This window comes from Bacillus rossius, chromosome 3, assembly GCF_032445375.1.
Source record: "Bacillus rossius redtenbacheri isolate Brsri chromosome 3, Brsri_v3, whole genome shotgun sequence".
In the NCBI taxonomy this organism is placed as follows: Eukaryota; Metazoa; Arthropoda; class Insecta; order Phasmatodea; family Bacillidae; genus Bacillus; species Bacillus rossius.
Window position 1 is genome coordinate 12392201 of NC_086332.1, and position 12824 is coordinate 12405024.

At 51.8% G+C, this 12824-nt stretch overlaps 1 protein-coding gene across 1 annotated transcript; it reads right to left on the reverse strand.

Annotated features, from left to right (window-relative positions):
- Positions 1-1202: 1202 nt before the first annotated feature.
- LOC134530238 (uncharacterized) lies at positions 1203-12629 on the reverse strand. The gene is made up of 3 exons (XM_063364913.1): positions 12552-12629; positions 4466-4621; positions 1203-1933 (listed from the first exon to the last, which is right to left on the reverse strand). Exons 1-3 carry the CDS (start codon positions 12616-12618, stop codon positions 1851-1853), a joined length of 306 nt encoding a protein of 101 aa, XP_063220983.1. The 5' UTR covers positions 12619-12629; the 3' UTR covers positions 1203-1850.
- Positions 12630-12824: the final 195 nt, after the last annotated feature.

The window sequence follows — 12824 nt, forward strand, 5'->3', positions numbered from 1 at the left end:
GGGTTGTTGTTGCAGGCTTCTAGCGGGAACTAAATTTTTCCCTCCGTGTACTGGATTGAAACCACCGTTTCATTAAAAATATATATATACATATTATAATAATACCACGTGGAAGACAGCGAGAAAGAGCATTAAATTATAAATTTAAAACAATTTTTTTTTTTAACTTACCTGTATCCTTCAGCAAGTTTCTCATTCCGCCTTAGTTTGTTGGAATGTGTATGCAGAAGGAATATTTTTTTCAGTAATTGGCTTTCAATATATATACTTTTATTTCAATATACGGTGTTTCATTCATTCGAGAATGCGTTACTATTTACCTAAGAATATTGACTACAGATTGTCGTATGATGTAGAATCGTAAATGTTTGCCGTTGTATATGTAAGTTCAGTCACTGTATCCCTTGTAAAATATATAACTTTTTAATACATGAACTAATGTTATTTGTTTTATGTTTATTAGCTAACAATTAAATAAGTTTCCATGATTAACCAAAAGCAGCACAGAAAATTCGCTGTGTAAAAACTAGCAAGCACAGCAGACAGTTTGAGTATGATATAAATTAATAAATATTTTTCAAACGTATTTGTTTAAATCATAAACATTAATAGAGTATAATGTTTTCAGAAACTTTTGCTAAAATACATTGATTGATAACTACGCATCGTTCAGTTACCAGATCAGGAACTGAGAAGCTTAAATAAGGCAGTGACTTTTGTCAGTTGTCCGAACTTTATGTATATATCCACATATATACGCCTGACTCTTCTCTCTCGTATGTATTAAAGGTAGTCTCCCCTCCTACACTGATTACCTATAAAAGAAGCTACATAGGGATGTGTTTGACAGTATTCGTGTATTTATATTTAAGTGTCATCTTGCTTTCGTGAAGCTCAGTAGTTATCGTGTACATTGTAAATATATATAGAACATAAATATTCATGTGAAATTACCGATATTTGTAAATTTGTAAATTTTCATCAAAAGAGCTGTATTACTAAAAAATAATGTTCGCGCTGATACCGAGTTCGGATTCTTACCCGGGCATTTAGCTGTTAGTTTTCCTAGTATTTGCCTCCAATAGTTAAACACATTTGTAAACAGTTCTCTGAATAGCTTTCCAGTATTAAATTGCGCACACAATAAGAACTATACAACAAAATAAAGTCAAATAGGTGAATATTTGATTAGCTTTTCCATTTTACAAAACAATAATGCTTTAATGATACATCAATTTAAGTATAAAGTATACGCCAATTTGCGTAGGAAATACTCAGTAAATATCAAACTATTTCTTGACAATTGATTATCGGAGGTTTTTTTTTGTATAAGTTTCCAAAAATATTTCCTGTGTAGTTTATTGACCAAACTAACATGTAAAGAGAAAAACGCCTTAAGTGATCTATTTGAATAGTTTGGAAATGAATTTTACCTGAAATAATGATTAGCATTTAAGTTAAATTTAATGTCGCAAACATTGAAACTGGCGTCTTATTAGTGATTCAAATAATAAGAAATGTATGGGAAATGTTTCTCATATTGCTTTCTTATGCTTGCAAATACAAGTATATATGCGTAGAAACTAATACATCGCGCCAGTCAGAAACTGTAATGGGAATTTATTATAAAATTATGACGAAACAATTTTGGTTAAATATTTTTTTCTTTGTATTTTTAAATAACAATAGCTCATACAAGTTTTCTTCTTTGATTAAAACACATGCTGCAGCTCTCGTTTGCTAGATAAAGTTGAAATAAATATTCTAAAACTTAAAATTGAAGCATCCATGTGGTATTTTGAAAACAACTTACAGACTGGGATGAAAATTATAACTTTTTGTATAGTTTTCTAGTAATCAAAGGGTACGTGAACGTATTGGTTGACCGGTGGGTACAATTCCTCACATTTGCCTCTTCCAACAGGATAAACAGCTGAAAAATCACAAAAAAAAATGTTATTAATTTATGCAAGTGTAATCTAAGACATATCACTTGCATTTGTAAGTAATCTATATAAAACTGATTGAAGAGAAAAGTGTAATAAAACCACAAGCATGAAATAAATAATTCACATATCACTTACTCATTTAATTATACCTGTTAATTTTCTCGAAATATGATTTGGTATAGCTTCATGAAATTTTGAATAAAATATGTACATTAATTCCTACATAGTGCTAGGTCGTCAAGTTAGCAACCACTTTTAAAACCGAGAGTAAAAAAACTATAATATTGTATTTTTTTTTTTTTAGCAAAACTTAGCTTCGTTGCAATAAAGTTATCGTTTATTGAAATGCTATAAGTTAATAGTGACTAGTGGCTACAAATTGTTTACCGTGTAAAGTCACTGGCGTTTAGTATTTTATTTAATTCCGGACATCGACTGCAACTATAATAATACTGTCAACACGTACGATGTTATGAACTTAACAATATCACAATCTCTGACTTACGCTTCAACGAAGGTATATTTATAATTACGAATACAATAGTTATAGTATAAAAATGTCGTGACTAACACGGTTCCTTAGGTTCCTATGTCTGATTCATAATAAAATTGCGGTTTTTTTTAAGTAGGACAATTTGTTATTGTTTTCCTAACATGATTTTTAACAGTGTTACTGATAAGTCATATGTCATAAGCGAATGATTCCCACACAGCACAAATAATTAAAACATCCGTATAACTTTTCATAAATATTTCAATATTTCTGTAATGCCTCTGGAATGCATTTGAAACAAGACGTGCTGTATGGCTGACCTACTACGTACAAAAGAAAATAATATTTACTTTGACAATGTAAGAGCTTACACAGGTGCGTAGTTTGGAGGGGAAGGATATCTGAAAACGTTTTTGTTTTTCTTTCGTAGTGACACTTCAGAAACTAATTTTTTGTGTTTCGCGTTTTAGATTATAGGTAAAATATCACTCTGTGGCCAGAGGCGGAGGCCTTAAAAAATGGGGGGGGGGGGGGGCAAGTGTCCCTCCTCCTTTCTTAAAGGTTAAAAGATGCGCTTATGAAAATAACTTCTGAAGTGAAAATTAAGCAATTGTTTTATTTGACTTATCTGTCGAAAACGTACGTACATTTCATAACGTTAAATGGATGTAAAATCTAGACTAAATTATTAATACTAATACATTATGTCATTTAAGCTCAATATCGGCCATCACTGAACTGTTATAATGTTGTAAGTATAATTTATTTGTCCTAATCTGTTGATTTAAAAAAAAAACTTTTTTATCATAACATTTATTGTAAAGGGCTGAAAGAGCGTTCTTTGGATTATTCTTTCAACGGGGAAGATTGGTTTAAAACTTTTTTTTAATACGCCATTTGTGGTTTACACTGTATTGTGCATTTAATCTTTTTTTTGTCTATTCTTGAGGTTTCTCTGCGATGTACTGTGTGAATCAGAAATTTCGTACGCCATGGAGAAGCACTATTAACCGTTAACATTTTAAAATTAGCTTCACTTGTTTCAGAAGTAATTAAATCTACATATAAGGAAAGTATGATTTAAAAAAAAATAATAATTTCCAAACTTTATCGCCGCGTGCAATGACACTCGCGGGCCAACACGTACATTGTTGGAATTGACGGTAAATTTACGGACATTTCGACGAATACTTTAACTCAAACAAACGAAGTCTTATTCGTTTATTCAAACTGAATCTTCGTAGATAACTACGCCGCACTTGGACAATTCCAGTTGCGTATTCCGTTCAGAACAAAGATGGACAAGAGAAAAACGTTCTTAAACCATTTTATTTTAAGGTTCTTTTAATATATCTTTGGAGTCCGTAAATTGACTAAGATAGCAGTAAGTTTATGAAGGAACCGTGGATAATTTGTGTAACCAGCTTACTTCGTAGACTGAAGGTGACGATTGTGACATTGTGGGCAGGGCCCGACGCAGTGGCGGATCCAGGATTTTGGTTTGGGAGGGGCTTGACCCAGCTGAGGCTAGGCTTTATCAAGGCAAACACTAAAACAATAGCTTTGAATATATATATATACTGTATAGAAGTCGCGAGTGGATAGGATTTACTCTACGTTTTTCAGAAGCGTATGATGAGCAGCTTGGGAACTTCACCGCTGCAGTGCGCTGCCGTAACGCCCTTTATCGTCTTATTTGTTATTTACACGTTAGAGCGCAGCTCTGTCGCCCGCTGTCATTCCCCGCACCCCCCCACCAATCATTCACTGCAGCTCAAGTTCGTTCAACAGGAGGGGGAAGGGGTGTTTGAAGAGTTCGACACTTGTCCGCTAGGGACCACCACAAGTCAATGCCCTAGAGATGGTGGCGATTGCTTGCGGTGAATTAACCAACTACCTCAAAACCGTATTAGAAATTTTAACCTGGGCTGGCGACTTCTATACAGTATATATATTCAAAGACAATAGTGGACCCAGATGCTTTAGGAGGGGGCTGTATCCGCTACTGGGCCCGAGTACTCACGCATGTTGTTCCTGCAGTGGAAGGAATACATGGTGCAGAAGTTGGCGAAGGTGTGGAGCTTCCGCCCGCCCACAATGGCGCACTGCGGCTGGTAGGTCTTCGGGCAGCCGCCTGGACAGGTACTCCGGAGCGGGAACATCCCGTCCGAGCCGGGACCTGCACCACGAGCAATAAGATGTACATCAAGTTCTGTCCCTGCCCGAACACGCCCGAACAGCCACCTTCGGCCAACCTCGGGATTTGTTTCATTTTTGCGCACGAAAAATGAATTCAAATGTTAAAAGTGGTCGGTTAGGTTAGCTACATTAAAACACTTTAAAACACTATGGACGTTTAGTTAGGTTAGTATAGCTACATTAAAATAAACAGATAAATATAAATATACCTCGAGGTTGGCCGAAGGTGAATATTCGGGCGTGTTCGGGCAGTGACAGAACTTGATGTACATCTTAGGCTTCCCCACAAGCTAGGCCGACAGGGTCGTCCAGATAAACACAGAGCGAGGAAGATAGAGAGTAGACAACACAGTGATACAACTAACCCTCTTATTCTCTTTGGAAATTCGATAACTGCGCGTGGGATTCAGAGGCAAACTAACAACCTGAAAGTCGTTTACTTTTCGAAAGTAAAAGTTGGCATCCTTGTTTTTTATTTTAATTTTTTTGGTGTTCGTTGCTGCGAATATTAATATATTTTAAGATTTTATTCGACCTTGGCCTTTGGCCTTGACCTTGACGGCCATCTTGGATCCGTCATTTTGTGTTCAGTACTCGCTACCAGGAGCGATAGTTAACATATATCAACTGCTAGAGGACATTGCCACCATCTTGTTTTCGTCTGCTGGAGGATGCCATCTTGTGTGTGTACTCGTCTGATAGAGTGCATTATCATATATTTTGTTCAATAAGGAAAAACTAATACACTATGTTAAAATCCTTAAAATATTATTTAACCGTAATTAATAAAGATCGCAGGCTTTCGAGACAATTGTCTGGAGTTGCTTGGCTTCTGGGCTGTTGCCGCGTCAAAGGCTAAGTTATACCGACGTTTCGGTCTACGTTTAAGTCGCCATCATCAGGGAGCAGTTACCTTATGCTACTCCGGTGATATCTTCACCTTCGACCCAGCTACAACCCATAAGACAAGCAAAACAAAACTGTGATTATTTTTAGTCTAAAATATTTCACTGCACTCATCAATATTTGGAATGTGATGGCGTGAGAGACACCTTATTCAGGATACCATGTAACTATTTCAAAGTCTCGTGTCAAACAACTCCAAGCGAACTGGATTGAACTAGATTAAAACAAATTTTATTGGAAAGAAAATGTGGTGGTGTAATAAGGTATTGGCAGAATGAGTATATTTGATTTCTCAGCGACGCACAAATAATCTTATCTATAGTTGTAAACACCGCAGCTTGTCAAAACAGTCTCTCGAAGAGAAAACGCCGTTGCAAAGCGTAGTGCAAACTGTATTGTCATCGCAAAATATGCGCACCACGTGGTAAGACTGCACTCACCACTGAGCAGCAGCTGCGTGCCTCGTGGTCGGACAGCACTCACCACTGAGCAGCAGCTGCGTGCCTCGTGGTCGGACAGCACTTACCACTGAGCAGCAGCTGCGGGCCACGCGGTCGGACTGAACTCACCACTGAGCAGCAGCTGCGTGCCTCGTGGTCGGACAGCACTTACCACTGAGCAGCAGCTGCGGGCCACGCGGTCGGACTGAACTCACCACTGAGCAGCAGCTGCGTGCCTCGTGGTCGGACAGCACTCACCACTGAGCAGCAGCTGCGTGCCTCGTGGTCGGACAGCACTTACCACTGAGCAGCAGCTGCGGGCCACGCGGTCGGACTGAACTCACCACTGAGCAGCAGCTGCGTGCCTCGTGGTCGGACAGCACTCACCACTGAGCAGCAGCTGCGTGCCTCGTGGTCGGACAGCACTCACCACTGAGCAGCAGCTGCGGGCCACGCGGTCGGACTGAACTCACCACTGAGCAGCAGCTGCGTGCCTCGTGGTCGGACAGCACTCACCACTGAGCAGCAGCTGCGTGCCTCGTGGTCGGACAGCACTCACCACTGAGCAGCAGCTGCGTGCCTCGTGGTCGGACAGCACTCACCACTGAGCAGCAGCTGCGTGCCTCGCGGTCGGACTGCACTCACCACTGAGCAGCAGCTGCGTGCCTCGCGGTCTGACTGCACTCACCACTGAGCAGCAGCTGCGTGCCTCGCGGTCGGACTGCACTCACCACTCAGCAGCAGCTGCGTGCCTCGCGGTCGGACAGCACTCACCACTCAGCAGCAGCTGCGGGCCTCGCGGTCGGACTGAACTCACCACTGAGCAGCAGCTGCGTGCCTCGCGGTCGGACTGCACTCACCACTGAGCAGCCGCTGCGGACCTCGCGGTCGGACTACACTCACCACTGAGCAGCAGCTGTGGGCCTCGTGGTCGGACTGCACTCACCACTGAGCAGCAGCTGCGGGCCTCGCGGTCGGACTGCACTCACCACTGAGCAGCAGCTGCGGGCCTCGTGGTCGGACTGCAATCACCACTGAGCAGCAGCTGCGTGCCTCGCGGTCGGACAGCACTCACCACTCAGCAGCAGCTGCGGGCCTCGTGGTCGGACTGCAATCACCACTGAGCAGCAGCTGCGTGCCTCGCGGTCGGACAGCACTCACCACTCAGCAGCAGCTGCGGGCCTCGCGGTCGGACTGAACTCACCACTGAGCAGCAGCTGCGGGCCTCGCGGTCGGACTGAACTCACCACTGAGCAGCAGCTGCGTGCCTCGCGGTCGGACAGCACTCACCACTCAGCAGCAGCTGCGGGCCTCGTGGTCGGACTGAACTCACCACTGAGCAGCAGCTGCGGGCCTCGCGGTCGGACTGAACTCACCACTGAGCAGCAGCGGCGGGCCTCGCGGTCGGACTGAACTCACCACTCAGCAGCAGCTGCGGGCCTCGCGGTCGGACTGAACTCACCACTCAGCAGCATCTGCGGGCCTCGCGGTCGGACTGCACTCTCCACTCAGCAGCAGCTGCGGGCCTCGCGGTCGGACTGCACTCACCACTGAGCAGCAGCTGCGTGTCTCTCGGTCGGACTGCACTCACCACTGAGCAGCAGCTGCGTGCCTCGCGGTCGGACTGCACTCACCACTGAGCAGCAGCTGCGGGCCTCGCGGTCGGACTGCACTCTTTACTGAGCAGCAGCTGCGGGCCTGGCGGTCGGACTGCACTCACCACTGAGCAGCAGCTGCGTGCCTCGCGGTCGGACTGCACTCACCACTGAGAAGCAGCTGCGGGCCTCGCGGTCGGACTGCACTCTCCACTGAGCAGCAGCTGCGGGCCTAGCGGTCGGACTGCACTCACCACTGAGCAGCAGCTGCGGGCCTCGCGGTCGGACTGCACTCACCACTGAGCAGAAGCTGCGTGCCTCGCGGTCGGACTGCACTCACCACTGAGCAGCAGCTGCGTGCCTCGCGGTCGGACTGCACTCACCACTCAGAAGCAGCTGCGTGCCTCGCGGTCGGACTGCACTCACCACTCAGAAGCAGCTGCGTGTCTCTCGGTCGGACTGCACTCACCACTGAGCAGAAGCTGCGTGTCTCTCGGTCGGACTGCACTCACCACTGAGCAGAAGCTGCGTGCCTCGCGGTCGGACTGCACTCACCACTGAGCAGCAGCTGCGGGCCTCGCGGTCGGACTGCACTTTCCACTGAGCAGCAGCTGCGGGCCTCGCGGTCGGACTGCACTCACCACTGAGCAGCAGCTGCGTGTCTCTCGGTCGGACTGCACTCACCACTGAGCAGCAGCTGCGTGTCTCTCGGTCGGACTGCACTCACCACTGAGCAGCAGCTGCGTGCCTCGCGGTCGGACTGCACTCACCACTGAGCAGCAGCTGCGTGCCTCGCGGTCGGACTGCACTCACCACTGAGCAGCAGCTGCGGGCCTCGCGGTCGGACTGCACTCACCACTGAGCAGCAGCTGCGTGTCTCTCGGTCGGACTGCACTCACCACTGAGCAGCAACTGCGTGCCTCGCGGTCGGACTGCACTCACCACTGAGCAGCAGCTGCGGGCCTCGCGGTCGGACTGCACTCACCACTGAGCAGCAGCTGCGTGCCTCGCGGTCGGACTGCACTCACCACTGAGCAGCAGCTGCGGACCTCGCGGTTTGACTAAACTCACCACTGAGCAGCAGCTGCGGGCCTAGCGGTCGGACTGCACTCACCACTGAGCAGCAGCTGCGTGCCTCGCGGTCGGACTGCACTCACCACTGAGCAGCAGCTGCGGGCCTCGCGGTCGGACTGCACTCTCCACTGAGCAGCAGCTGCGTGCCTCGCGGTCGGACTGCACTCACCACTGAGCAGCAGCTGCGGACCTCGCGGTCGGACTACACTCACCACTGAGCAGCAGCTGTGGGCCTCGTGGTCGGACTGCACTCACCACTGAGCAGCAGCTGCGGGCCTCGCGGTCGGACTGCACTCACCACTGAGCAGCAGCTGCGGGCCTCGTGGTCGGACTGCAATCACCACTGAGCAGCAGCTGCGTGCCTCGCGGTCGGACAGCACTCACCACTCAGCAGCAGCTGCGGGCCTCGTGGTCGGACTGCAATCACCACTGAGCAGCAGCTGCGTGCCTCGCGGTCGGACAGCACTCACCACTCAGCAGCAGCTGCGGGCCTCGCGGTCGGACTGAACTCACCACTGAGCAGCAGCTGCGGGCCTCGCGGTCGGACTGAACTCACCACTGAGCAGCAGCTGCGTGCCTCGCGGTCGGACAGCACTCACCACTCAGCAGCAGCTGCGGGCCTCGTGGTCGGACTGAACTCACCACTGAGCAGCAGCTGCGGGCCTCGCGGTCGGACTGAACTCACCACTGAGCAGCAGCGGCGGGCCTCGCGGTCGGACTGAACTCACCACTCAGCAGCAGCTGCGGGCCTCGCGGTCGGACTGAACTCACCACTCAGCAGCATCTGCGGGCCTCGCGGTCGGACTGCACTCTCCACTCAGCAGCAGCTGCGGGCCTCGCGGTCGGACTGCACTCACCACTGAGCAGCAGCTGCGTGTCTCTCGGTCGGACTGCACTCACCACTGAGCAGCAGCTGCGTGCCTCGCGGTCGGACTGCACTCACCACTGAGCAGCAGCTGCGGGCCTCGCGGTCGGACTGCACTCTTTACTGAGCAGCAGCTGCGGGCCTGGCGGTCGGACTGCACTCACCACTGAGCAGCAGCTGCGTGCCTCGCGGTCGGACTGCACTCACCACTGAGAAGCAGCTGCGGGCCTCGCGGTCGGACTGCACTCTCCACTGAGCAGCAGCTGCGGGCCTAGCGGTCGGACTGCACTCACCACTGAGCAGCAGCTGCGGGCCTCGCGGTCGGACTGCACTCACCACTGAGCAGAAGCTGCGTGCCTCGCGGTCGGACTGCACTCACCACTGAGCAGCAGCTGCGTGCCTCGCGGTCGGACTGCACTCACCACTCAGAAGCAGCTGCGTGCCTCGCGGTCGGACTGCACTCACCACTCAGAAGCAGCTGCGTGTCTCTCGGTCGGACTGCACTCACCACTGAGCAGAAGCTGCGTGTCTCTCGGTCGGACTGCACTCACCACTGAGCAGAAGCTGCGTGCCTCGCGGTCGGACTGCACTCACCACTGAGCAGCAGCTGCGGGCCTCGCGGTCGGACTGCACTTTCCACTGAGCAGCAGCTGCGGGCCTCGCGGTCGGACTGCACTCACCACTGAGCAGCAGCTGCGTGTCTCTCGGTCGGACTGCACTCACCACTGAGCAGCAGCTGCGTGTCTCTCGGTCGGACTGCACTCACCACTGAGCAGCAGCTGCGTGCCTCGCGGTCGGACTGCACTCACCACTGAGCAGCAGCTGCGTGCCTCGCGGTCGGACTGCACTCACCACTGAGCAGCAGCTGCGGGCCTCGCGGTCGGACTGCACTCACCACTGAGCAGCAGCTGCGTGTCTCTCGGTCGGACTGCACTCACCACTGAGCAGCAACTGCGTGCCTCGCGGTCGGACTGCACTCACCACTGAGCAGCAGCTGCGTGCCTCGTGGTCGGACTACACTCACCACTGAGCAGCAGCTGCGTGCCTCGCGGTCGGACTGCACTCACCACTGAGCAGCAGCTGCGTGCCTCGCGGTCGGACTGCACTCACCACTGAGCAGCAGCTGCGGGCCTCGCGGTTGGACTGCACTCACCATGAGCAGCAGCTGCGTGTCTCGGTCGGACTGCACTCACCACTGAGCAGCAGCTGCGGGCCTCGCGGTTGGACTGCACTCACCACTGAGCAGCAGCTGCGGGCCTCGCGGTTGGACTGCACTCACCACTGAGCAGCAGCTGCGTGCCTCGCGGTCGGACTGCACTCACCACTGAGCAGCAGCTGCGTGCCTCGCGGTCGGACTGCACTCACCACTGAGCAGCAGCTGCGTGCCTCGCGGTTGGACTGCACTCACCACTGAGCAGCAGCTGCGGGCCTCGCGGTTGGACTGCACTCACCACTGAGCAGCAGCTGCGGGCCTCGCGGTCGGACTGCACTCACCACAGAGCAGCAGCTGCGGGCCTCGCGGTCGGACTGAACTCACCACTGAGCAGCAGCTGCGTGCCTCGCGGTCGGACTGCACTCACCACTGAGCAGCAGCTGCGTGCCTCGCGGTCGGACTGCACTCACCACTGAGCAGCAGCTGCGTGCCTCGCGGTCGGACTGCACTCACCACTGAGCAGCAGCTGCGTGCCTCGCGGTCGGACTGCACTCACCACTGAGCAGCAGCTGCGTGCCTCGCGGTCGGACTGCACTCACCACTGAGCAGCAGCTGCGGGCCTCGCGGTTGGACTGCACTCACCATGAGCAGCAGCTGCGTGTCTCGGTCGGACTGCACTCACCACTGAGCAGCAGCTGCGGGCCTCGCGGTCGGACTGCACTCACCACTGAGCAGCAGCTGCGTGTCTCTCGGTCGGACTGCACTCACCACTGAGCAGCAGCTGCGTGTCTCGCGGTCGGACTGCACTCACCACTGAGCAGCAGCTGCGTGTCTCTCGGTCGGACTGCACTCACCATGAGCAGCAGCTGCGTGTCTCGGTCGGACTGCACTCACCACTGAGCAGCAGCTGCGTGCCTCGTGGTTGGACAGCACTCACCACTGAGCAGCAGCTGCGTGCCTCGTGGTTGGACTGCACTCACCACTGAGCAGAAGCTGCGTGTCTCGCGGTCGGACTGCACTCACCACTGAGCAGCAGCTGCGTGTCTCTCGGTCGGACTGCACTCACCATGAGCAGCAGCTGCGTGTCTCGGTCGGACTGCACTCACCACTGAGCAGCAGCTGCGTGTCTCTCGGTCGGACTGCACTCACCACTGAGCAGCAGCTGCGTGTCTCGCGGTTGGACTGCACTCACCATGAGCAGCAGCTGCGTGTCTCTCGGTCGGACTGCACACACCATGAGCAGCAGCTGCGTGTCTCGGTCGGACTGCACTCACCACTGAGCAGCAGCTGCGTGCCTCGTGGTCGGACAGCACTCACCACTGAGCAGCAGCTGCGTGCCTCGTGGTCGGACTACACTCACCACTGAGCAGCAGCTGCGTGCCTCGCGGTCGGACTACACTCACCACTGAGCAGCAGCTGCGGGCCTCGCGGTCGGACTACACTCACCACTGAGCAGCAGCTGCGTGCCTCGCGGTCGGACTACACTCACCACTGAGCAGCAGCTGCGTGCCTCGTGGTCGGACAGCACTCACCACTGAGCAGCAGCTGCGTGCCTCGTGGTCGGACAGCACTCACCACTGAGCAGCAGCTGCGTGCCTCGCGGTCGGACTACACTCACCACTGAGCAGCAGCTGCGGGCCTCGCTGTCGGACTACACTCACCACTGAGCAGCAGCTGCGTGCCTCGCGGTCGGACTACACTCACCACTGAGCAGCAGCTGCGGGCCTCGCGGTCGGACTTCACTCACCACTGAGCAGCCAGCTGCGTGCCTCGCGGTCGGACTACACTCACCACTGAGCAGCAGCTGCGGGCCTCGCGGTCGGACTACACTCACCACTGAGCAGCAGCTGCGTGCCTCGCGGTCGGACTACACTCACCACTGAGCAGCAGCAGCAGGAGCCCCAAGCCGACGGCTGCGCTTGCGGTCGTTGTCATACCCGTCATCGCGGCTGACTGATGTTCTAACCGCTGGGGACGCCCGCACTTATAGGCGCTACCCCGTGAACAGGCGGTGGAGGGGGTCGGTCTCTCCCGCCTGCCTGTCTCACGTCCTCTAGTCTGCTACCTGGGGTTCCCATGTCTGCTGTCTTGGTTTACAAGTACTGCACTACCGCAGCTTCCAACACAGCATCTGTGTCCGGACGGGGCAG